The sequence below is a fragment of the Lolium rigidum genome, chromosome 1 (genome assembly GCF_022539505.1).
Source record: "Lolium rigidum isolate FL_2022 chromosome 1, APGP_CSIRO_Lrig_0.1, whole genome shotgun sequence".
NCBI lineage: Eukaryota > Viridiplantae > Streptophyta > Magnoliopsida > Poales > Poaceae > Lolium > Lolium rigidum.
Window position 1 is genome coordinate 102,133,910 of NC_061508.1, and position 27,312 is coordinate 102,161,221.

Below are 27,312 nucleotides of genomic sequence, written 5' to 3' on the forward strand. Positions count from 1 at the left end.
AGAGAAACATTAGTGTATACTGCCTTTAGCTTAAAAAATTAGGTTCTCTTAATACAACACTGTGTGCAATACACAGCCGGGTGGATTTAGGGAAATAAGGCCAATTAAGTAGTTCGCTATATTATTGTGAGTAACTACATCAATCTATATATTCATGTCATTTTCTATCCGAAACTGTTTCGACAACGCTATTTAATTTTGTGGCTTGATGTTCCTATTTAATCTCGCATCTAGGTAGACCAGGGCTTTCGTCCTACCTTTTATGGGTTTGCTGCAAGGTACAAGTCTAATACTTATCTTAATGATGTTTTACCTCGGTTTTCTTGATTTCCGTATGTGTATATGCTTTCCTATTTATTGTAAGATGTTTAATTGTAACAATGTACTACTTCTCTGCCAAAGCCTTTATTCGTCTCGCCTTCGTGTTTCGGTGATGTTCAGCCTTTTTTCCGTTCCATTTGTTGATCATGCCAGGGAGTCTTCTGCTACTCATTCTTCTATGGATACGGATGCTTGGAAGAGCACAATTCTTTTTGGTAAGTGGCCAGTTGAGCCTCCTCATGATTTATGTCACTGTTGTACCCAGTTTATTGCTTCACTGTGATATAGCCTCATAGGTTTAATTTCAGGCTTGATATTACTCATCTTTAATCTCAAATAAGAAACCTCAAATCCTTTTAAGAGTACAGCAGACAGCTTCACAGTTTACATGGATCTTAACAGACATATTTGGTGGGTTGGGATAGAACCGTAGAACCAGGGTCCTTGTGGATGTTAGACATGTATATGCATTGTATGTCCTCCTACATCTACTTACCACATTATATTTATCTCAGTCAGTATACTGAAAGGGAGTCCACAAAATATTACTGTCGGCTGAAGCAGCCAGCAATTATCAAATTTCTGGTTCAAGAGAATAGAAAACCCAATTGCCAACATTATATTTCATGTCTACGTATAAATAGACTTTTTTGACAATACAAGATTTAACAGGTCTGAAGGGCTGCTTAAGTACCATGTATATCTATCCTGTCCGAGTGTGGCAACAGTAGATTCGTCATCTATACAACATTTAGGCTCAATTCTAGATGATATAAATTCGAACTTTTTAACTGTAATTTCGTTAGTGCCTTTTCTGAATAAGTGCAGCCTCACAATTATTTTCTTCGAAAATAAATCATAGATTTTTGTTTCCATGAGTATACAAAATCAATTTTCTCAAGTTAGCTTCGCTCCCTTGCAACTTCAAATCTCTTTTATGTTTTTGTGGAACTATATAGTAGCAACATCAGTTACCTTGATGTTTTTTTTTCTCATTGACGCTCAACTGAGTTTATAAATTAAGTCATTTCTGCTCCTCTGGTTCTTGAACATTGATGCATCCTCCATCAATGCATAGTATTTTAATATTTGCTCAATACAACAGTAAGATTATGCTTCCCACATTAAGTTTCTACTTCACAAGTACTTTATAACCAGACAAATTGAAAATAAGTAACATGTGGTCCCTACCTACCAGATGTGTATTTGCTTTTATTGTTTTTTTCTCCTTTTCCCAGCTAAGTTTTGTTGTATACCTAGCAAAACACAATTAGTGGCGCTCCTCTCTTCCAAATTCCAATTTTTTCTCTGATCCTTTTTTCATTAAAAATTTACCACATAGACGTTCGTTCCCAAAGAATATGTTGCAGTTATGGTTATTTGAGTTTGATTATACTTTTCGCTCATATTGAATAGGTTATCATTCACTTTTAAACTAATTTTTTTTCCTTACCAGAAGTAAGCACAGGTTATCAGTCTTTTTGGATCAACAATCACCGGAGTGAATTAATTTTTCCAACAACAATTGACAACTTATGTACAATTGTTGCTTGGTTGGTTCATACTGAATGTGATGCACGCTGCTGCCTCTGCATACAAGCGTGAGGGTGTCGATGCAAGCAACATGGATGCTGATGTGGGCTAACACGGTGGAGATTAGGCACAAGAGCTTTCTGGTGAATCTAAGATCACGAGCAGGTAGTGCATCACGGTGGAGGCTATTCAACGAATACCGGCACAGGAACACTGCTCTTGCTGCTGGCATCATCACTGCGTCCATCTCTACATAGGATCGTAGTAGGTTCCAGGGGCCAGAGCACCTTTGCACCAATTAGGTTCAAATTCATTTTGACTGTTTATGTAAAGAACTTTTCTCTCCGTCTCAAATATCACTTACATTTTATAAATTTCTTCCTCATACTGTTGTAAGAGGTGAAGAAGCACTATGCTGAATTGTGGCTTCAGAAGATGTCTATGCCAGCAAGGTTGACAGAGGTCGTGTGTGTGGCTGCAGCAACCACATCTCCGTTATATGCTATTCCTTTTGCATGCCTCCTTTTCTGTCTGCTACTGGTGTGATTTCTTCCTTGTGAAGTTGTTTCATACTATGCAACTATAATCTGAAAATAATTAGGCATATGGTGATTTGGATCATATTTGTTTCACTTGCAGGAATCACGTGCAATCGGTAGTCTGTACTGGAGTCTTTTGTCATGAAATGCTTTGTTTGTACAAATGCCGTTCTCTAATTATCGCGTGCCCCTTATCTAGAAACCTTAACTTCATTCAAGTAAGGATTCTTCACAAGTTAAAGAAAATGGTAGCGACTTGCAAGGCTGTTGAACAGATTATGCACTTTAATTAGATGGGGCATGATGGTAAGAAAATCACTCACCTTCAATTATTTTAGTTTGAAGTCTCTAATTATCCTAGAACAATGTTGGACTACAACTAAGAAATTAAACTCCAAAACATATTTTGACCATTGAACCTTTAATAGCTGTCAACTACGGAAGGTCATTCCTAGGAGAGAAAAATTGAAGTGATGTTTGCCTCGGCACTAACTAAAAAATTCAGTTGTTCAGCCTGGAGATTAACCTGAACTACATGCAAGTGCATTCATGGTATCCATCTTCAGTTTGAGGCACTCACCAAAAATATGGGTCAACGAAGTTGTTCATCCTGGAGATTAACCTGAACTACATGCAAGTGCATTCATGGTATCCATCTTCAGTTTGAGGCACTCACCAAAAACATGGGTCAACGAAGTTGCTTGATGCATTGAGATCACCAGAGAGGAAGACAACAAGCAGCAGTGCATAGGGGAGCAAGACTTGGGCACACCAAGATGCTAGATCTTCAGCTTGGCGCCAAGATGCTAGATCTTCAGCTTGGCCTGAAGGCAACAAGAACGGCGACCTGGTCCCGCTTCGTCGCCAACGGCGGTTCTGCACGATCACTAAGCAGCCTCAACAGAGTTGGGAAAGAAGAGCCCCGATCTCCCTAAAGAGCTGCGTGAAATCAAATCAATCGCATAGAGGGGATCAGGAGCAGAAGGTCAAATGGTACACCGCTGTCTGGAAAGGATGAACTCACTAGATGGATGTCGACGACGTAGAAGACGACGTTGATCCCATAAGCAGCAGAGCGACCCAAAGGTTGTGCATGTTAAAATTTCTTGGATGGAGTGAGTGCACATGAGACAGTGAAATCAGTGGTATAAAATGCAGAGCTTTATGCTTTGTTTTTGGATTGGATTTTGAGGTAGAAGACAATGGGGTTTGCTCTCGCTCGGGAGGGGAATGAAAAAAAAAAGCCCTCCAGAGTGGGTGGCCTCTGACTGGTAATGGAAAACAAGAGGATGAGTTTGCCGAAAGGTAGTCAGTAGGTACAGACCTAAGGCTTAAGCTACAGAGAAACAAGAAAAATCCGTTGCAGAATTAGATCAGCCGAACATGCTTCCAAAAGTGATATTTTAGATAGGCAAAAGTTCATAGAAGTCACCAAGTGAAGTTATAAACTGTTAATTTTTTTTAGATCGGTACATTTTGCAAGTTTTACTATTTCTGTACGTACTCGGCGCCGTCCGCGAGTTAAAGAAAACTTTACGAGCCACACTCTTCAAAATTTTCGATGGAAAGTAAGAGCGTCTTCAGTTTAGAATGTTGGCTTAACACGGGCGTTGCCAGTGACCCAATATTGATGCCGTTCAGCACGCCTATGTACAATTGAGGTCAGCACAAACAAAAAGAGCGGAAATCTAATTCCATTTGCTACTATCCACGATCATCACCATGACCTGCAGCCACTACTATGTCATTATCACCATTTTAGCCTCCTATGCAAAAAGCAACCGATATAATCTATGTGTCTCCGTCGATTGTGCGTGCTTTTCTCTCTCTCTGCCTAATAAAAATGAATCCGTCACACACAATCTCTCATTTTTCTGATTTATCTATCACTACATTTTCGATCTACCGTTGTAGATGAATAAAATTTGTCAGCCCACCTAAAAAATATCACCAGAGAGGAAGCAAAAATTATAAATCTAAGCCCAAAAGAGCATTTACCAGCAGCAGAGTCACAAAGCATTCTAATTTGTGACTCCTCTAAAACATCTATGAGAGCCAGCTAACTGCATACCTACCTATGGAAGCTGGGACAGAGAGACAGAGAGTCTATCTTGGTAGCCACACAGATACGTCACTCTATTTTCCTCTTCAGGTGATACTTTTTCTCCACTTCTTCTGCATAGACGATGCATGTATGTTTTCATGTTCTTCACCGGTTCAAACCTGACACCTTCTATTTTTCCCTCCTTCTCTGATTGCCAACTAATTCACGCACTATATGACAACACGTTTTGTCGCTCCCACTTAGGCTGCAGGTTACTCTTAACCTTGGATCAGATCCGTCATACTTGAGTGTGCTTATCCAGAACAGCTTTACCTAGCTCCACGACAAATACAAGAGTGTATTTTCCGTTTTCAGAAGGGCCATCACCAAAAAAAAAGCTGAACTAAAGGGCACGATACGCAGACAATCTGCTCTACAACAATGACTGTAAAAAAGGTTTCCAGCCAGCTGTTCAAGGCAGAAGTTTCAGCCGTTTATTCAACAATTTTTCAGATAAATCTACAGCTTACTCTGCAAGATACGGCATGAGAATCTACAGAAACAGGACCAATTACTCACTTTTGGCACTCAGATCTTTCTTATGATAGCTCTCTTAATAATGCTACCGTATACACTGTGCGTTTGAGTTTGCAAAGCATCTACAACAACCAGTGCCACTGAATTCAGAAATAAGCCCGTATGTCCTTTCTTACCTGTTCTCCACTGCCCCAAGTCAGCAGACCATCTAGCAGATCAAACGCTTCCAAACATACTAGGCTGCTGCACACCACAGCTAGCTTGCTCTATCAATCAAGCCAAAATAGATGCAACAGTAGTTTGCCACAAAAGTGAAGCTGGCCAGAAAACAGATGCTCACCGACTACCTCTAATCCAAGCTTAATAAGATTTTCTAGAAACAAACGCCCACAGGCGCGGGCGTGCCGCCGCGCCAGTGCCTCCTAGTCAATGCACCAATTGCAGTACAATAGAGTTGTAATTCATGGATAGCCTCAGGTTCTCCATCCATACGAGGATCAAGCAACAAAAGTATTGAAATAAGATAAGGTAGTAGGAAGACAACCCATTTAAATAGGTGCGAAGCGGGATGTATGCAGCTGAGGTATCCCAACGAACGAACAATTTAAACCTTGTTCCTACACAACCTGATCAAATAGATGAGGCACTTGTCATCTATCTTCATTATTTTCTTTGATAAAAAAGATTAAGAACCAAAGGGAAATTTAATTCGGCTCTTGGGTGTATATGCTCCCTCTACCAAAAAACTATATTTCGAAGTGTTAAATTTTTTTGACAATGAATTCTATATCTACATCTCCACAATATATGTGCGTTCATCAAGTTTCACGAAAAAACATTTGTTTTGGGCTATGTTAAAAGGACAAAATTTATCTTGTGAAAATCCCTATTGTTAGCACCGAATTTTGTTTACAAACACCACACGACCAATAGATTTTTCATGAAACAACTTTATGGACGCGTAGTACGTACGTTAATATGAAAAATCTGTGGGTTTAGCTTGTATCTCAGATAAGATCTTTTGTCTTAGATATTTATTATGTAGCAATTCTTGCCACACCCCATCCTCATTAGAAGTTTATAAAGCCACTTACTCAATAAACATCTATTTTTGAGTTCAAGAACCTCAATCTCTAAACCCCCTTGATCTTTGGGTACTTTCTTTTATTTTCATCAGATTGCCAAAAGAACCTAGACCTATAAAAATCCAATCTTTTCCTTACCACAATAGGTATCTCTAGAAAAGACAACATAAACATAAGTAAGCTTGTCAAAACTGAATTAATAAGAACAAGTCTATCCCCATAGGACAGTAATTTGCCCTTCCAGCATCCCAATTTGCTCTCAAACCGGTTCTCCACTAGGTACCAATCAGAATTTCTAAGTTTTCTAAAATGAATAGTAATACCTAGATATCTGAAGTGTAAAGAACCATCGTCGCATCCAAATATCTGTTTATACTGGCCAACCTCATCCTTTGCTTTACCAAAACAAAAAATCTCACTTTTGTGAAAATTAATTTTAAGCCCAGAGAGCTCTTCAAACAGACGTAGAATTAACTTCATATTAACCGCTTTCTGCAGGTCATGCTTCATAAAAAGGATAGTATCATCGGCATATTGTAATATAGAGATACCTCCCTCAACAAGATGAGGGATATTTGAAAATAACATCAAATATTCATCTCAATTTTCTAGTCGTCATTGGACACATCAAAAACCATCTCGTAATTATTGAACAGGTCGAGTCGCTCAAAAAAAAAGAGTTGCTCAAGAAACTAAACACACATGCATGTATGAACTGTGGCTCTCGATCAAAGCCCAAACCATTACCACACGGCTCGCTAATAAAGCTGCAACTTTGGGAAGAAAGTACGTAGGCGACTGAACCAACCTATCCACAGCATATCTACAACACCAAGCTCTGGGCGGCCTCGGCGACGGTCTCGAGCACGGACCACGGCAGGTGGTCGTTGGTGCGGGCTTTGTTGGGCGCGGAGCAGTCGTTGCGTATCTGTCCCTGGCTGCCGGTGAGCACGTTGATCTGCCCCATCTTGACGACGGAGAAGACGAACTGGTCGAAGAAGGCGGCCTGGTCGACGGCGAACCTGGTGACGGTGGGCTTGGTCCTGGCGTCGGTGTGCAGGTCCTGGTCGGAGGTGAAGAGTCCCTGGCGGTTGAGCAGGTCGAGGTAGTACTTGTTGTCGAAGACGTTGGGGGTGCGGATGTCGTTGTTGGTGGTGTTGTCGGTGTTGAGCGCCGGGCAGGTGAGCCTGAGCTGCGACGCGAAGAACTTGTTGAGGGTGACGTCGTTCTGCGGGAAGAGGCGCTCCTGGAAGGAGGTGCAGTGCGCGATGCCGAGCGTGTGCGCGCCCGAGAGCGCGACGAGGTCGTTGGCGTCGAGGCTGATCTTGGCGAGGAATCTGAGGAGGGTGGTGACGTTGGAGCTCGGTGCCGGGAGGGCGTCGAGGATGGTGGTGAGGTTGGCGGGGGCGAGCCCGTCGCGGCGGCCGAGCGGGACGGGGTAGTGCGGCCCGCCGGCGAGGTGCACGGAGTCGCGGGCGGCGAGGGCGGCGATGTCGGCGCAGGAGACGACGGCGCCGCAGGCCTTGGCGAGGAGCGCGCGCAGGTCGTTGATGGCCTTGAAGGCGGTGGGGCGGAGCGTGACGTTGGGTGGGGCGATCTTCTCGCTGTCAGTGCCGCCGGTCTTGTCGAGGAGCACGGAGCCGTCGCAGCCCTGCACGAAGCAGTCGTGGAAGTGGATGCGGAGGAGCGCGGCGGCGAGGCCGACGTCCTTGCGGATGGCGTCGCTGAGGAAGTTGAAGATGATGGACTCTGCTTGAGGGCAGGTGGCCTTGTAGAAATCGAAGTTCAGGCCCTTGGCCAGCGGCGGTAGTGTAGCACTGGTCTTGGTGGCCGCGGCCGTGGCGGACACGGAGATCGCCAGAGCTGCCACGACGAGGAGCAGGACACGGCTAGAAGCCATGGTGATGGATGTAGCTCACTGTCACTGCTCGCTATGCCAGATGTGGCGAGTTGTGGGTGTGGCAAGGATGCAGATGGACGTGGGTTTATATAGGCAGAACCCATGAATCTGACGTGGAGCTTGTGCATGCACCTAGCTAGTATCCCAGAATTTTGACATGATGAGTCAAGATTTGCAGTGGGTGATTGGTGCAAGTTGCAGCAGAGAGGCATGCGTACACACACATCCGGTCGAAAAAGCAGGGGATTCCTCAACATGTTGGGGGCATCAACCAAGGCGGCTAAGGATTGAGCTCTAGACAGAACATAACAGTATGGATAGATCCACTGCCTAGCAAAGTTAGTGGAGTTGTTAACCTATAGGCTACTACGTCTGGACAACTTTAATAAACCGGTACGCTTTACTTTGGCTTTGACAAGCAAGCACTTGTTTTTGCGAGGCAGAGAATGACACGCTCAGTATACTAGCAAAGAAATGCCGTACGTTGAGCATACTATCATCACATGATAAGGCTATACTACTTCCTCGGATCTATGATAAGTGATGAGGGTTTAATTTAAATTTAAGCTAATTTGTACTAAAATCTTGACACTTCATTATAGGCCAGAGGACTTAGAAAACTTCATCGTACAATTAATTTTTCTACACTCACAAAGGTGAAATCCTACACTCACATTGCTAGCTTAGCTAGGTATACACTAATATCATCTACGAACTCCCCAATATATGAAACTTTCACAAAAAAAAACTAAATTAACTTTCTAAAAAGGCTCGTTGTAGTATTCTGTATTTCTGCTTCCCACTTGTGTACTGGTCATCTTTCTTGAGCCCCTCTTCCATGACATGATTATTCAACGTTCATCGTCATGATTCTTCGCTGCATCTGGCCGGCCGGGTGGCTTTAGTTAATCCACACACATGCCTAAAAGCGGCTGGCGGCTAAGGAGCAACTGCATGGGTGCTTCCTTTTACTATTGCGTTCTTAATATTTGTAGTACTAGTACTGTTTGTGTTCAGGTCCAATTTTGTTTTACTGTCTGTGTTAGCTACTATCAGTTTCAGGTTCGTGCACTCCACATATCAGTAGGACCGAGTGTCTTGTTTGATTTATTTTTGGGAGTCAGAATTCTTCAATTTTCTGTGCAACTAGGAGACTCTCAGATGCAACCTGTGTAAAAAAAAGCACAAAATGTATAATAATGCTAAACTAACTATCTGAAAGTTCTCAGATGTAACCAAGGTCTTCTTGCTCGCCAAACTTGGGGGCTAATTCAAAACTCCAGCAGTTTGGCAGCCAAGCTGATGAAAGTAATTAAACGGGAGCTCCAGTATCAAGGGAAATCGAACATGGGCCGCAGCTCCTGAAATAGGGAATTATTTGGAGAATAGGCGATGGGAAAATCATCGGAATTTGGGAGACAATTGGTTGCCAAAACAGTACGTGTTAAAATATGTCCAAGGAAAAACAAACACTACGTTCAGGAGAGTCAATTGCAGGCGCCTGGGAGGGATCAGCTGCTGAATGCTGCATCGCCGGGGTGCGCTGTTGACGGCGTCGCGGGTGGGAGTGAGGGCGGATATATGCAGTCCGTCACACAACAGTTAAACAGCAACCGCCCAGGATCTGATTTGCATGGCAAGCCCATTTTGCATGATCTTGCAAATGCAAATAAAGGTACGTCCATCGGCGAGTGCTCTGTGTTTTTGGATGGTGAATTGCAATCTAATGTGTATATGAAGGATTGCAGTTTACCTTGTTCTAACTCTGTTTCAGATATCGTTCTAGATGTGCCTAAGAAATTGTCTCGTGAGAGTGTCATAGCGTTTGGTGGCATTAAGGAACCAACCACACGGGGGATTCGATCAAGTGCTCGGATTGAAGCTCAGCCCAATGCAGATGACACACAGTTGAAAAGGGCGATGGACTGTATGCAAAGTCGGTCGGCTAAGAAAGTCTATGGTATGTCTGACACAACTAAAATTTCTTTGTTATCTCTTTCAAGTGATGATATTATTGCAAGGGCTAGGAGTATGGGGGTTTCTATGGGTGCTTCAAAAAAGGCGGAAATTGAATCTGCTAGTCTAATTTTAGATAATGAATTCAAGCGGTCCATGACAATTTTAAAAAATAATGAAAATCATGAAAGCTTGCCTAGCTGTTTAATTGTTAAGAAAGCTTCAAATTTATGCGAAGACTTGATTGATGAAGAAAATATGTTGGATGAAGATATAGCAATTGACTTACCGGTTGAGGTAAAAGCTATTAAGAAGAAAAACAAAAAGAAATCGCTTGATAAAGTACTGCTTCGTAGGAGCACTAGAACTAGATTTTAAAAAAAACATATTCTTAGATGGAGGGCTTGAGAGGTATATCTTGGAATAGTGAGGGATTTCGGGATCCTGGAAAGCATCTATTTGTAAAAGAGGCGATTCGGGAAAATCAGTTAGACTTCATTGCGTTGTTGGAGACGGGTAGATCGAATTTCTCGAACTCCTTCATCTCTGGTTTGTCGGGAGGTGTTGAGTTTGCTTGGTTTTGTTTGCCTCCGATTGGTCGTTCAGGGGGGATTCTTGTTGGGATCAATGCTTCAACCCTTCAAATCAAAAGGGTGGAGAATGGGGACTTTTGTGTCAAGATTCATGTCCGTTCGAAACACGATGGTTTTGAATGGATTTTAGTATCTGTGTATGGTGCAGCACAGGACACACGTAAACCTGAGTTCTTGTCTGAATTGGTTAGGTTATGTGATACCGAAAATTTGCCTATTCTGGTGGCGGGTGATTTTAACATTTTACGAAAACCTGAGGAGAAGAGTTCGGATAATTTTAATCCTAGGTGGCCCTTCATGTTTAACGCAATTATTGAAAGTCTTAATCTTCGGGAAATAGTCTTATCTGGTCGCCAGTATACATGGGCTAATAGACGAGTTATTCCCACATATGAAAAGTTGGATAGAGTTCTTGCAAGTGTGGAGTGGGAACAAAAATTTCCACTAGTGTCGGTTAGAGCTTTATCTCGATCCGGGTCAGACAATACTCCTCTGGAAGTAAGGCCCATCAGGGGAATACGGCTCGTTTCTCGTTTGAACTATCTTGGTTTGAGCAAGAGGGTTTTCATGAGCTGGTTGCAACTGAATGGGCGGCTGGTCCAATTGGCAAAACGCCTATAGAGACTTGGCAGAACAAAATTAGACATTTGCGCAATTTTTTGCGGGGTTGGGCAGAAAATCTGAGTGGAAAATATAAAAAGAAAAAGGAACGTCTGTTAATTTTAATCGATTTCTTAGATATCAAAGCCGAAACTTGCCCTCTAACTGACAGGGAACGGCTGGATTTAAAACAAGCGAATGATCAACTGAATAAAATTCAACGAGATGAAGAGATTAAATGGGCACAAAGGGCTAAAGTTAAATACATACAAGAGGGAGGGAATAATACCAAATACTTCCATTTTATTGCAAATGGCAAGCATAGGAAGAAAAAAAATTCCAACTAGAGCAAGAAGAAGGCACCATTGTCGGTGACAATAACTTGAAAGTGTACATTACGGAATATTATAAGAAACTCTTTGGGCCGCCTGAACATAACTATTTTGAAATGATAGAAAATCGTAATGATGATATTCCTCAATTATCTGAGGAGGAAAATGTCCTCTTAACAGCTAATTTTACTGACGAAGAAGTCTTTGAAGCTATAGCTCAAATGGAACACAACAAATCTCCGGGCCCTGATGGATTCCCTGCAGAGTTCTATCAGCGGTTCTGGGAAGTAATTAAAAAATATCTAATGACCATGTTTAGTCACTTTCAGGCTGGGGGTTTTCCTTTATTCAAGCTAAATTTTGGGATCATAACATTGTTACCGAAAAAAGATAATGCGGTACAGATTCAGCAATATAGGCCTATATGTTTGCTTAATGTGAGTTTCAAAATTTTCACCAAGGTGTCTACCAATCGGGTGTCGGTAGTGGTGCATAAGGTAGTAAAACCTACTCAGACGGCTCTCATGCCAGGGAGACACATTTTGGAAGGAGTGGTCCTTTTGCATGAAACAATTCATGAATTACATCGTAAAAAGATGGATGGGGTTTTATTTAAAATCGACTTCGAGAAGGCATATGATAAGGTGAAATGACCTTTTCTTCAACAGGTCTTGCGGATGAAGGGCTTTGATCCAGTGTGGTGCGATCGTGTTAAAAATTTCGTCTAGGGAGGTAGTGTAGGGATAAAAGTTAATGATGATATTGGGCACAATTTTTAGACTAAAAAGGGTCTGAGGCAAGGGGATCCGTTATCTTCGATTTTATTCAATATTGTAGCTGATATGTTAGCTATTCTGATTGGACGGGCTAAAGATGCTGGTCATGTGGGGGGGTCTTATTCCACATTTGGTCGAGGGGGGCGTGTCGGTACTACAGTACACCGATGATACTATTATTTTTATGGACCATGATTTAGAAAAAGCGGTCAATATGAAGCTCATTCTGTGTATCTTTGAGCAGCTATCGGGGTTGAAAATAAATTTTCATAAAAGTGAATTATTCTTTTTTGGCAAAGCATCGGAAATGGAACACCACTATAAAGAAATTTTTGGGTGTACATCCGGGACTTTACCGATTAGATATCTTGGTATTCCTATCCACCATAGAATGCTCCGTAATTCTGAATGGAATCTGGTGGAGAATAGGTTTGATGCAAAATTAGGCTGTTGGCGGAGTAAATTGTTATCTTACGGGGATCGTCTTATTCTTATTAACTCCGTTCTAAGTAGCCTGCCCATGTTCATGTTATCTTTTTTGGAGATTCCTAAGGGTGTGAGGAAGAGACTTGATTTTTATCGATCTCGTTTTTTTGGCAATCTGATGAACACAAAAAGAAATATAGACTATCTCATTGGAATATTATTTGTAGACCAAAGGATCAAGGGGGCTTAGGGATCGAGGTTCTTGAGTTGAAAAATAGATGTTTGTTAAGTAAATGGTTATTCAAATTATTATCAGAAGAAGGAGTTTGGCAGCAATTGTTGCATAACAAATATATTAAAAAATAAGACGTTGGCTCAGGTGGAGGCGAAACCCACTGATTCACCCTTTTGGAAGGGGTTGATGGGCGTAAAAGATGAGTTCTTTAAGAGGGGTAAATTTAAAATTGGGAATGGGATGACGGTTCGGTTTTGGGAGGATGTCTGGTTGGGCGATGTGTCGCTAGCCCAACAATATCCGTCTCTTTATAATATTGTCCAACGAAAAAATGTGTTGGTATCTACGGTATTGAATCAGTCTCCTATTAATATTGATTTTAGGAGATATCTTAATGAACATAAGTGGAATTCATGGTTACACCTATGTGAACGACTAATGATGGTACAACTCAGCAATGATAAAGACCAGTTTCTATGGCAGTTAACAGAATCGGGTTTGTTTTCAGTTAAATCTATGTACCTTGATCTTATGAATGGTCATACTATATTTCTGAGAAAATATTTTTGGAAGATTAAAATACCTCTCAAGATAAAGATATTTATGTGGTTTCTTAGTAATAAAGTGTTACTTACTAAGGATAATCTCATAAAGAGGAAGTGGACGGGCAGTCAAAAATGTTGTTTCTGTGATAATAATGAGACCATTGAACACTTTTTTCTATCTTGTCCATTTGCAAAATTAGTCTGGAGAATGGTATATTTTGCTTATAACATTCCTCTCCCTGCTAATATCATGAATATGTTTGGCAATTGGTTAAATGAAGTGAAAAATAAGGATAAACTGCATATCCGTATTGGAATCTCAGCAATTTGTTGGTCAATATGGACAAGTAGAAATGATATTGTGTTTAATAAACAAAAGGGAACCAATTTTTTGCAGGTTATTATTCGTGCAGCGCACTGGATTCAACTTTGGGCGTATCTTCTCCCGGAGGACCAGCGGGATATTATGGCTATTGGATGCAACTGAATCCTGACGGTCGCACGGGACTGTTATTTCCAGGCTACTGGATGGCGGCACACTAGAAGGATTGAAGATTGAAGATGGATAGATTTTACTTGCCGTTCATCTTTTTGTGGTTGTTCCTTGTTACAGATTTAGCTTCTATGTGATTGTAACAAGTACACTGTTTTGAACTTCGTTCGTTATTTTAATAAAAGACATGGTTGTGTGCATCTATTGATGCAGAGACCGGAGCAATGCTCCCATATCGGAAAAAAACGTTCAGGAGAGTCTCGTGTCTGGTTCGTGAAAGATCCAATTCTTGGAATGGGGATCTTATAAAAAAAAATATTTTCCATTCAAATGATGCTGAGCAAATAATGCAACTCAACTCCTGCCTATGTAACAAGAAAGATTTTCTTGCTTGGCACTACAAGCTTCTGCACCGATTGGGGCAAAGAGAAAAAATAATAAATGCGGCATTCGATCTTACGTCCAAGGAGGTGGATGGTATAATATTGTTTCTTCCGTTGGGCCTCCAGCTAAGGATTAGGATGGAAGATGGGCCAGTGAAACCTAGAACGCCTTGTCACTCTCAGCTTCTAGTCTTTAGAGAAAGTCCAACAGAACACCTATACCCCTTTCGATAGGATATATAGGGGGGAAAAGGAGAAAAAAAACGCCTCGAGCAGCTCACCTACTGATGCCCCAAAAAATTGGCGGCCCCAACCCAGACCCCCCTCTCTCCCCTACAAATCATGCGGAGGTGGAGGCACCCCCGATCCATCGCCCTGAGCAACCCCTCCCAAACAACTCCTTTGTGGCTACAATTTTGAAGCACCGGATTGTGTCTCTAAGGAAAGAACAATACTTAAGTTGTTCAAATTTGACATCGGCGTAAATGATGACGGTGCTCCAATGGTCATTGTTGCGCAACAATTGGGCGAACAGTTCGACATTGGAATGAGAGACGGCGTGAACATGTGGATGCCCATACGTGAACATGTCGGTGTATAGGTTTTTCCTAAACAATTTGGTTCCTAACAATCATTAACTATGGTCGAGAACCGGTTATTTAGGTTTGTTCCTGCACTAGCGACCAGGACAAGCGGCCTCCAGACCATCCTTCGCCATCGAGAGCACGAGGCGGACGATTATCTCATTGATCTCGTCGTCTCGGATGTCGCCGCTCCGCTCCCAGTCGAGTGAATAGATGGTCTCATCTTGGCTGTCCAATTCGTTGTTGTCATCGTTAGGTTCTGATCGTAGTGGCCGGAGAACTGAAACACAAGTGAGACCCCGGAGCTGCAGTCATTCTGCAGCCACGACATCACCATCGTGATTCAGGATGTTGGACCTTGATGCCCTCTTGTACGGGTCGCTCTCTTCATCTGTAGCAATTATAAGGACATGAGCTCGAACTTCAAAGTATATATAGAACTTGTTGAATAAACAAGGTGTAGGTGTCAAATTATTCAGTTTCATCAGTTAGCAAGTTAGCATAGATAGTTTTTTTGTGTGAATTACCTTGTATTACTCATAAACATTAGGAATTACAAACTCACACGTGTCAGATAAACCCTCTGGATCATCAGAGGCGAGCCACAGTGTCGTTTTAGAATTTGTGCTAGCATAATTTGCCATAAAGTGACTACTAGTGTTCTAACATATCTGGCACGTGTGAGCTCGAACTTCAAAGTATATATAGAACTTGTTGAATAAACAAGGTTTAGGTGTCAAATTATTCAGTTTCATCAGTAAGCAAGTTAGCATAGATAGTTTTTTTTGTGAATTACCTTGTATTACTCATAAACATTAGGAATTACAAACTCACACGTGCCAGGTAAACCCTCTGGATCATCAGAGGCGAGCCACAGTGTCATTTTAGAATTTGTGCTAGCATAATTTGCCATAAAGTGACTACTAGTGTTCTAACATATCTTAACATGAGTAATACAAGACTGATGAACCTTCATTAAAGTTTTAATCTCTTCTGTCGTGGTTGTGTAGAAAGAGAGATCGACTTCATTGTTCTTGATGAGCTTGACAATCGCCAAACAATCAATCTCAATCATCAAGGGCTAATTGCACCAATGTAAGGCAAGTGACAACCCATCCAAAAGTGCTGGTAATTCCGCTCCTAGGACATCAACAAGAGGGCCTTTGAAGGACCCCCGCCAAAAAAGGGCCTTTGACCGTAGGAGCTCACTGACATTGCCTTCTGAAAAAAGTATAGATCGAAAAATAATTATTTAAACCTATACAAAATATTTGGAAGGAATCTGAAAAAATTAAAAACACAAGCTATCTGGCAAGCCGCACGTCGTGCCAAGTAGGTTTGCTTGCTTGTTGTATGATTCCTTCAAGGAGTATGCTAGTTAGGCTTCCTGTGTGTTTCCAAATTCCAGCCCTATGCACACTATATATATATATATATATATATATATATATATATATATATATATATATGTTTGTCGACTAGAAGTCCAGAAGATCACAGAAAGTACCGTGTACATTACTATCTAGAGAGACACAGCCGCAAAAACAAACTTACACGGTAAACTACAGGAACGACGTCGCTGCTGATAATGACGGTCGCCGACGGAAGCATCGAGGGAAAACCGTCCTTGTCACCGCCACCATGGTCAAAGCTTGACGACGAAGTACTTATTGATTCAGATCACACTCCAATACTTATTGATTTAGGGGTGAAGGTATATCTGGGTAATAAGTCAAAATTCTCTTTTGAGCTACATTTGTTGCGACAAGAGGGTTTATGTGATATGATAGTAAAGGAGTGGAAATCAGTTTTGGTGGAGGTGAATCCAATGGATACTTGGTTGAATAAGTTAAGACATATAAGAAAATTCCTTAAGGGATGGGCAAAAAATCAATGCGGAAAGTATAAACAAGAAAAAGAGAGATTGTTACATATTATTGATCAATTAGATTTGAAAGCGGAAACAAATCCTTTGAGTTTGAATGAAAAAGAACAGTTAAAGAAAGCAAATGAGAGATTAAATAAACTAAGAAGAGATGAGGAGTCTAAATGGGGCTCAAAGGGCAGAAGTTAAACATATTCAGGAGGGTGGTAATAATACGAGATACTTTCATTTGATAGCAAATGGTAAATATCGAAAGAAGAATTTTTTTCAATTAGAACAACATGAGGGAACTATTGTTGGGGAAGATAATCTTAAAATCTATATTACTGAATTTTATAAGAAATTATTTGGGACACCGGTGCCAAGTAATATATCCCTAATGGAGGATGTGATACATGATGTCCCGCAAATTTCAGCGGTTGAGAATCAGATTTTCACAGCTCCTTTCACTGAAGAGGAGGTCTTTGAGGCGATCTCACAGATGGAGCTCAATAAAGCTCCTGGTCCGGATGGTTTTTCGGCGGAGTTTTATCAAAAAAATTGGGAGGTAATAAAAGATGACTTGATGACGATATTCATGCAATTTAGTAACGGGGATTTTCCCTTATACAAACTGAATTTTTAGCATTATTACCCTTTTACCTAAAAAGGAGGATGCGGTCCAAATACAACAATATAGACCTATATGTTTATTAAATGTATGTTTCAAAATATTCACTAAGGCTGGTACAAATCGAATATCGGGGATTACCCCAAGAGTTATAAAACCAACTCAATCAGCCTTTATTGCCGGAAGAAATATTTTAGAAGGGGTGGTCATTCTACATGAAACAATTCACGAGCTTCATAATAAAAATATGGATGGGCTGTTATTTAAGATACTACCTCCATACCGGATTAACGGGCAATTACGCACTTCGAGAAATAAGTTTGACTACTAATTTGGTTAATAAAATATAAGATATATATCACAAAAATTATATTATTGAAAACATTTTTTGAATACGAATTCAATGGTATAATTTTTGTGGCATATATCTCATATTTTGTTGACCAAATTTATAGTTAAACTTATTTCTCGAAATGCGTAATTGCCCATTAATCCGGTATGGAAAAGCTTATGATAAATTGAAATGGCCCTTTTTACAACAAACCTTAAGAATGAAAGGCTTTGCTGCAGTGTGGGGGAACATAGTCAAACAATTTTTTCAAGGAGGTAGTGTAGGTGTTAAGGTGAATGATGATATTAGTCATTATTTCCAAACAAAAAAAAGGATTGAGACAGGGGGACCCTTTGTCTCCAATGTTGTTCAATATTGTAGTTGACATGCTTCCATCTTAATTGAGCGAGCAAAAGAGGATGGTCAAGTAGGAGAACTCATTCCACATTTTGTTGAGGGTGGTCTTTTTATACTACAATATGCTGATGATACGATTCTTTTTTTTGGAACATGACCTCCAGAAAGCAGTTAATATGAAATTAATTCTTTGTTTGTTTGAAGAGCTTTCATGACTTAAGATTAATTTTCATAAAAGTGAAATTTTGTGTTTTGGAAAGGCCAAGGATGAGGAAGAATAGTACAGGCAGATCGTTGGATGTGATGCTCGAATACTTCCCTTTAGGTACTTGAGTATCCCAATCCATTACAGAAAACTTAGGAGTTCTGATTGGTATCCGGTGGAGATCCGATTTGAGAGTAAATTGGGATGTTGGAAAGGGAAATTACTATCCTATGGTGATAGGCTAGTCCTTATCAATTCATTTTTAACTAGCTTACCTATGTTTATGTTGTCCTTCCTACAAATACCAGTTGGGGTAAGGAAACGTCTGGACTTCTATAGATCTAGGTTCTTTTGGCAGTCTGACGAGAATAAAAGAAAATATAGACTCACAAAGTGGAATATCATTTGCCGGCCCAAGGATCAAGGGGGGTTAGGTATTGAGGTACTCGAAATTAAGAACAAATGTTTACTGAGTAAATGGCTCTTTAAACTTTTGAACTAAGACGGGGTGTGGCAGGAGTTACTACATAATAAATACTTAAGACATAAGACATTATCTGAAGTGATGGCTAAACCTACTGTGTCTCCCTTTTGGAAGGGATTGATGGGAGTCTGATGGCGCGTGATGCACACGTCCGTTGGGAACCCCAAGAGGAAGGTGTGATGCGCACAACAGTAAGTTTTCCCTCAGAAAGAAACCAAGGTTATCGAACCAGTAGGAGATGAAGGCCACGTGAAGGTTGTTGGTGAAGGAGTGTAGTGCGACGCAACACTAGGGATTCCGGCGCCAACGTGGAACCTGCACAACACAACCAAAATACTTTGCCCCAACTTAACAGTGAGGTTGTCAATCTCACCGGCTTGCTGTAAACAAAGAATTAAACGTATGGTGTGGAGAATGATGTTTGCTTGTGAAGAACAACAGAGAACAGAGATTGCAGCTTGATTGTATTTCAGATGTAAAAGAATGGACCGGGGTCCACGGTTCACTAGTGGTGTCTCTCCAATAAGATAAATAGCATGTTGGGTGAACAAATTACAGTTGGGCAATTGACAAATAGAGAGGGCATAACAATGCACATACATATCATGATGACTACTATGAGATTTACTTAGGGCATTACGACAAAGTACATAGACCGCTATCCAATATGCATCTATGCCTAAAAAGTCCACCTTCGGGTTAGCATCCGCACCCCTTCCAGTTTAATTTGCAAACAACAGACAATTGCATTAAGTATGGTGCGTAATGTAATCAACACAAATATCCTTAGACAAAGCATCGATGTTTTATCCCTAGTGGCAACAGCACATCCACAACCTTAGAACTTTCTCGTCACTCGTCCCGCATTCAATGGAGGCATGAACCCACTATCGAGCATAAATACTCCCTCTTGGAGTCACAAGTATCAACTTGGCCAGAGTCTCTACTAGCAACGGAGAGCATGCAAGATCATAAACAACACATATATGATAGATCAATAATCAACTTGACATAGTATTCCATATTCATCGGATCCCAACAAACACAACATGTAGCATTACAAATAGATGATCTTGATCATGATAGGCAGCTCACAAGATCTAAACATGATAGCACATGAGGAGAAGACAACCATCTAGCTACTGCTATGGACCCATAGTCCAAGGATGAACTACTCACACATCAATCCGGAGGCGATCATGGTGATGTAGAGTCCTCCGGGTGATGATTCCCCTCTCCGGCAGGGTGCCGGAGGCGATCTCCTGAATCCCCCGAGATGGGATTGGCGGCGGCGGCGTCTCTGGAACTTTTTCCGTATCGTGGCTCTCGGTAATAGGGTTTTCGCGACGGAGAGTATAAGTAGGCGGAAGGGCAGAGTCGGAGGAGGCACGGGGGCCCCACACCACAGGGTGGCGCGGGCCCCCCCTTGGCCGCACGGCCTTGTGGTGTCGGCGCCCCGTGGCCCCACTTCGTATCCTCTTCGGTCTTTTGGAAGCTCCGTGGAAAAATAAGACCCTGGGCGTTCGTTTCTTCCAATTCCGAGGATATTTCCTGTGTAGGATTTCTGAAACCAAAAACAGCACAAAACAGGAACTGGCGCTTTGGCATCTCGTTAATAGGTTAGTGCCAGAAAATGCATAATAATGATGTAATGTGTGTATAAAACATTTGAGTATTGTCATAAAACTAGCATGGAACATAAGAAATTATAGATACGTTTGAGACGTATCAAGCATCCCCAAGCTTAGTTCCTACTCGCCCTCGAGTAGGTAAACAATAACAAGGATAATTTCTGAAGTGACATGCTATCATAATCTTGATCAATACTATTGTAAAGCATATGAGATGAATGAAGTGATTCGAAGCAATGGTAAAGACAATGACTAAACAACTGAATCATATAGCAAAGACTTTTCATGAATAGTACTTTCAAGACAAGCATCAATAAGACTTGCATAGGAGTTAACTCATAAAGCAATAGATTCTTAGTAGAAAGTTTTGAAGCAACACAAAGGAAGATATAAGTTTCAGCGGTTGCTTTCAACTTCAACATGTATATCTCATGGATAATTGTCAACACAAAGTAATATGATGAATGCAAATAAGCAAGTATGTAGGAATCAATGCACACAGTTGACACAAGTGTTTGCTTCTAAGATAGAAGGAAGTAGGTAAACTGACTCAACATAAAGTAAAAGAATGGCCCTTCGCAGAGGGAAGCATGGATTACTATTTTTATGCTAGAGCTTTTCATTTTGAAAACATAGAAACAATTTTGTCAACGGTAGTAATAATTCATATGTGTTATGCATAAGACATCTTATAAGTTGCAAGCTTCATGCATAGAATACCAATAGTGCTCGCACCTTGTCCTAATTAGCTTGGATTTACATGGATTATCATTGCATTACATATGTTTCAACCAAGTGTCACAAAGGGGTACCTCTATGTCACCTGTACAAAGGTCCAAGGAGATAGATCGCATTTGATTTCTCGTTTTTGATAGATCTCAACTAAGGACATCCATACCGGGACAACATAGAAAACAGATAATGGACTCCTCTTTAATGCATAAGCATTCAACAACAGATAATATTCTCATAGGAGATTGAGGATTAATGTCCAAACTGAAACTTCCACCATGATTCATGGCTTTAGTTAGCGGCCCAATATTCTTCTCTAACAATATGCATACTCAAACCATTTGATCATGATAAATCACCCTTACTTTAGACAAGACGAACATGCATAGCAACTCACATGATATTCAACAAAGGTGTAATAGTTGATGGCATCCCCGAAACATGGTTACCGCTCAACAAGCAACTTATAAGAAATAAGATACATAAGTAACATATTCAATACCACAATAGTTTTTAAGGCTATTTTCCCATGAGCTATATATTGCAAAGACAAAGAATGAAATTTTAAAGGTAGCACTCAAGTAATTTACTTTGGAATGGCAGAGAAATACCACATAGTAGGTAGGTATGGTGGACACAAATGGCATAGGTTTTGGCTCAAGGATTTGGATGCACGAGAAGCATTCCCTCTCAGTACAAGGCTTTGGCTAGCAAGGTTGTTTGAATCAAACACAAGTATGAACAGGTACAGCAAAACTTACATAAGAACATATTGCAAGCATTGTAAGACTCTACACTATCTTCCTTGTTGTTCAAACACTTCACCAGAAAATATCTAGACTTTAGAGAGACCAATCATGCAAACCAAATTTCAACAAGCTCTATGGTAGTTCTTCATTAATAGGTGCAAAGTACATGATGCAAGAGCTTAAACATGATCTATTTGAGCATAACAATTTCCAAGTATCAAATTATTCAAGACAATATACCAATTACCACATGAAGCATTTTCTGTTTCCAACCATATAACAATGAACGAAGCAGTTTCAACCTTCGCCATGAACATTAAAAGTAAAGCTAAGAACACCAGTGTTCATATGAACGAGCAGAGCGTGTCTCTCTCCCAACAAAGAATGCTAGGATCCGATTTTATTCAAACACAAACAAAAACAAAAAACATACAGACGCTCCAAGTAAAGCACATAAGATATGACGGAATAAAAATATAGTTTCACTAGAGGTGACCTGATAAGTTGTCGATGAAGAAGGGGATGCCTTGGGCATCCCCAAGCTTAAATGCTTGAGTCTTCTTGAAATATGCAGGGATGAACCACGGGGGCATCCCCAAGCTTAGACTTTTCACTCTTCTTGATCATATTGTATCATCCTCCTCTCTTGATCCTTGAAAACTTCCTCCACACCAAACTCAAAACAAACTCATTAGAGGGTTAGTGCATATCAAAAATTCACATATTGAGAGGTGACATAATCATTCTTAACACTTCTGGACATTGCACAAAGCTACTGGAAGTTAATGGAACAAAGAAATCCATTCAACATAGCAAAAGAGGCAATGCGAAATAAAAGGCAGAATCTGTCAAAACAGAACAGTCCGTAAAGACGAATTTTTTAGTGGCACTTAACTTGCTCAGATGAAAAAGCTCAAATTGAATGAAAGTTGCGTACATATCTGAGGATCACACACGAAAATTGGCAGATTTTTATGAGTTACATACAGAGAGGGCTACTCAAATTCGTGACATCAAGAAATCTGTTTCTGCGCAGTAACCCAAATCTAGTATCAACCTTACTATAAAAGACTTTACTTGGCACAACAATGAAATAAAATAAAGATAAGGAGAGGTTGCTACAGTAGTAAAAACTTCCAAGACTCAAATATAAAACAAAAGTGCAGAAGTAAAATAATGGATTGTCTCCCATAAGCGTTTTTCTTTAACGCCTTTCAGCTAGGCGCAGAAAGTGTGAATCAAGTATTATCGAGAGATGAAGCATCAACATCATAATTTTTTCTAATAATTGAATCAAAAGGTAACTTCATTCTCTTTCCAGGGAAGTGTTCCATACCTTTCTTGAGAGGAAATTGATACTTAATATTCCCTTCCTTCATATCAATAATAGCACCAACAGTTCGAAGAAAAGGTCTTCCCAAAATAATGGGACAAGATGCATTGCATTCAATATCCAAGACAACAAAATCAACGGGGACAAGGTTATTGTTAACCGTAATGCGAACATTATTAATCCTCCCCAAAGGTTTCTTTATAGAATTATCAGCAAGATTAACTTCCAAATAACAATTTTTCAATGGTGGCAAGTCAAGCATATCATAGAGTTTCTTTGGCATAACATAAATACTTGCACCAAGATCACATAAAGCATTACAATCAAAATCATTGACCTTCATCTTAATGATGGGATCCCAACCATCTTCCAACTTCCTAGGAATAGAAGTTTCAAGTTTTAATTTATCTTCTCTCGCTTTTATGAGAGCATTTGTAATATGTTTTGTAAAGGCCAAATTTATAGCACTAGCATTAGGACTTCTAGCAAGTTTTTGTAAGAACTTAATAACTTCAGAGATATGAAAATCATCAAAATCTAAATCATTATAATCTACAGCAATGGGATCATTGTCCCCAATATTTTGAAAAATTTCAGCAGTTTTATCACAAACAGTTTCAGCAGTTTTAACAGTTTCAGGCAGTTTTGCACGCTTTGCATTAGGAGTAGAAACATTGCCAACACCAATTATTTTACCATTGATAGTAGGAGGTTTAGCAACATGTGAAGCATCAACATTACTAGTGGTGGTAATAGTCCAAACTTTAGCTACATTATTCTCTTTAGCAAATTTTTCTTCTCTTTCCCACCTAGCATGCAATTCAGCCATCAATCTAATATTTTCATTAATTCGAACTTGGATAGCGTTTGCTGTAGCAAATGATTTAATATCTTTAGTTTCATTAGGCATAGCTTTTAATTTTAAAAGATCAACATCAGCGGCAAGACTATCAACCTTAGAAGCAAGAACATCAATTTTACCAAGCTTTTCTTCAACAGATTTGTTAAAAGCAGTTTGTGTACTAATGAATTCTTTAAGCATGACTTCAAGACCAGAGGGTACACTTCTACTATTGTTGTAAGAATTACCATAACCATTACCATTATTAGAAGGATATGGCCTATAGTTGTTACCAAAATTATTCCTATAAGCATTCTTGTTGAAATTATTACTTTTAATGAAGTTCACATCAACATGTTCTTCTTGAGCAACCAATGAAGCTAAAGGAACATTATTAGGATCAACATTTGATCTACCGTTAACAAGCATAGACATAATAACATCAATCTTATCACTCAAGGAGGAGGTTTCTTCAACAGAATTTACCTTCTTACCTTGTGGAGCCCTTTGAGTGTGCCATTCAGAGTAATTTATCATCATATCATCAAGGAGCTTTGTTGCGGCGCCTAAGGTGATGGACATAAAAGTACCTCCAGCAGCTGAATCCAATAGGTTCCGCGAAGAAAAATTCAGTCCTGCATAAAAGGTTTGGATGATCATCCAAGTAGTTAGTCCATGGGTAAGGCAATTCTTTACCAAAGATTTCATTCTTTCCCATGCTTGAGCAACATGTTCATTATCCAATTGCTTAAAATTCATTATAATACTTCTCAAAGATATAATTTTAGCGGGAGGATAATATCTACCAATGAAAGCATCTTTACATTTAGTCCATGAATCAATACTATTTTTAGGCAAAGATAGCAACCAATCTTTAGCTCTTCCTCTTAGGGAGAAAGAAACAATTTTAATTTTATAATGTCACCATCTACATCCTTATACTTTTGCATTTCACAAAGTTCAACAAAATTATTAAGATGGGCAGCAGCATTATCAGAACTAACACCAGAAAATTGCTCTCTCATAACAAGATTTAGTAAAGCAGGTTTAATTTCATAAAATTCTGCTGTAGTAGCAGGTGGAGCAATAGGTGTGCATAAGAAATCATTATTATTTGTGCTTGTGAAGTCACACAACTTAGTGTTCTCAGGAGTACCCATTTTAGCAGTAGTAAATAAAGCAAACTAAATAAAGTAAATGCAAGTAACTAATTTTTTTGTATTTTTAATATAGAGAACGCAACCAAGACAGTAAATAAAGTAAAGCAAGTAACTATTTTTTTTCTATTTTTGATATAGAGAAAGCAAACAAGACAGTAAATAAAGTAAAGTAAAGCAAGACAAAAACAAAGTAAAGAGATTGGATGTGGGAGACTCCCCTTGCAGCGTGTCTTGATGTCCCCGGCAACGGCGCCAGAAAACAGTGTTGATGGCGCGTGATGCACACGTCCGTTGGGAACCCCAAGAGGAAGGTGTGATGCGTACAACAATAAGTTTTCCCTCAGAAAGAAACCAAGGTTATCGAACCAGTAGGAGATGAAGGCCACGTGAAGGTTGTTGGTGAAGGAGTGTAGTGCAGCGCAACACCAGGGATTCCGGCGCCAACGTGGAACCTGCACAACACAACCAAAATACTTTGCCCCAACTTAACAGTGAGGTTGTCAATCTCACCGGCTTGTTGTAAACAAAGGATTAAACGTATGGTGTGGAGAATGATGTTTGCTTGTGAAGAACTGATACGTCTCCGACGTATCGATAATTTCTTATGTTCTATGCCATATTATTGATGATACCTACATGTTTTATGCACACTTTATGTCATATTCGTGCATTTTCTGGAACTAACCTATTAACAAGATGCCGAAGTGCCGATTGCTTGTTTTCTGCTGTTTTTGGTTTCAGAAATCCTAGTAAGGAAATATTCTCGGAATTGGACGAAATCAAAGCCCGGGGGCCTATTTTTCCACGAAGCTTCCGGAAGTCCGAAGACGAGACGAAGAGGGGCCACGGGGTGGCCAAACCCTAGGCGGCGCGGCCCCACCCCCGGCCGCGCCGGCCTATGGTGTGGGCCCCCGTGCCGCCTCTTGACTTGCCCTTCCGCCTACTTAAAGCCTCCGTGACGAAACCCCCGGTACCGAGAGCCACGATACGGAAAACCTTGCGAGACGCCGCCACCGCCGATCCCATCTCGGGGGATCCAGGAGATCGCCTCCGGCACCTCGCCGGAGAGGGGAATCATCTCCCGGAGGACTCTACACCGCCATGGTCGCCTCCGGAGTGATGAGTGAGTAGTTCACCCCTGGACTATGGGTCCATAGCAAGTAGCTAGATGGTTGTCTTATCCTCATTGTGCTTCATTGTTGGATCTTGTGAGCTGCCTAACATGATCAAGATCATCTATCTGTAATTCTATATGTTGTGTTTGTCGGGATCCGATGGATAGAGAATACCATGTCATGTTAATTATCAAGTTATTACATATGTGTTGTTTATGATCTTGCATGCTCTCCGTTTCTAGTAGAGGCTCTGGCCAAGTTTTTACTTTTAACTCCAAGAGGGAGTATTTATGCTCGATAGTGGGTTCATGCTCGCATTGACACCGGGACGAGTGATGAAAGTTCTAAGGTTGTGTTGTGCTGTTGCCACTAGGTATAAAACATTGGCGCTATGTCCGAGGATGTAGTTGTTGATTACATTACGCACCATACTTAATCCAATTGTCTGTTGTTAGCAACTTAATACTGGAGGGGGTTCGGACGATAACCCGAAGGTGGACTTTTTAGGCATAGATGCAGTTGGATGGCGGTCTATGTACTTTGTCGTAATGCCCAATTAAATCTCACTATACTTATCATGTCATGTATGTGCATTGTTATGCCCTCTCTATTTTTCAATTGCCCGACTGTAATTTGTTCACCCAACATGCTTTTATCTTATGGGAGAGACACCTCTAGTGAACTGTGGACCCCGGTCCATTCTTTAATACTGAAATACAAATCTGCTGCAATACTTGTTTCTACTATTTTCTCTGCAAACAATCATCTTCCACACAATACGGTTAATCCTTTGTTACAGCATCTCGTCAATAGGTTAGTTCCGGAAAACGCATAAATATGACATAAAGTATGCATAAAACATGTAGATATCATCAATAATGTGGCATGGAACATAAGAAATTATCGATACGTCGGAGACGTATCGGCATCCCCAAGCTTAGTTCTCGCTCGTCCCGAGCGGTAAACGATAACAAAGATAATTTACGAAGTGACATGC

General features: G+C 40.5%; 1 protein-coding gene and 1 long non-coding RNA gene across 2 annotated transcripts; one reads left to right on the top strand and one right to left on the bottom strand.

The window, feature by feature from the left end:
* The first annotated feature begins 44 nt into the window (after positions 1-44).
* Positions 45-2,333, top strand: LOC124703404. The gene is made up of 3 exons (XR_007003114.1): positions 45-278; positions 475-536; positions 1,778-2,333. It is a non-coding gene; the product is annotated as an uncharacterized LOC124703404 (long non-coding RNA).
* Positions 2,334-6,634: 4,301 nt separating this feature from the next.
* Positions 6,635-8,004, bottom strand: LOC124703316 (cationic peroxidase SPC4-like). Its single transcript, XM_047235564.1, has one exon. The coding sequence runs from the start codon at positions 7,957-7,959 to the stop codon at positions 6,883-6,885; it is 1,077 nt and encodes a 358-aa protein (XP_047091520.1). The 5' UTR covers positions 7,960-8,004; the 3' UTR covers positions 6,635-6,882.
* Between the last annotated feature and the right edge of the window lie 19,308 nt (positions 8,005-27,312).

Excerpts from the sequence above, each read along its gene's own strand:
- LOC124703316 (XM_047235564.1), bottom strand. The coding sequence starts at position 7,959 with ATGGCTTCTAGCCGTGTCCTGCTCCTCGTCGTGGCAGCTCTGGCGATC.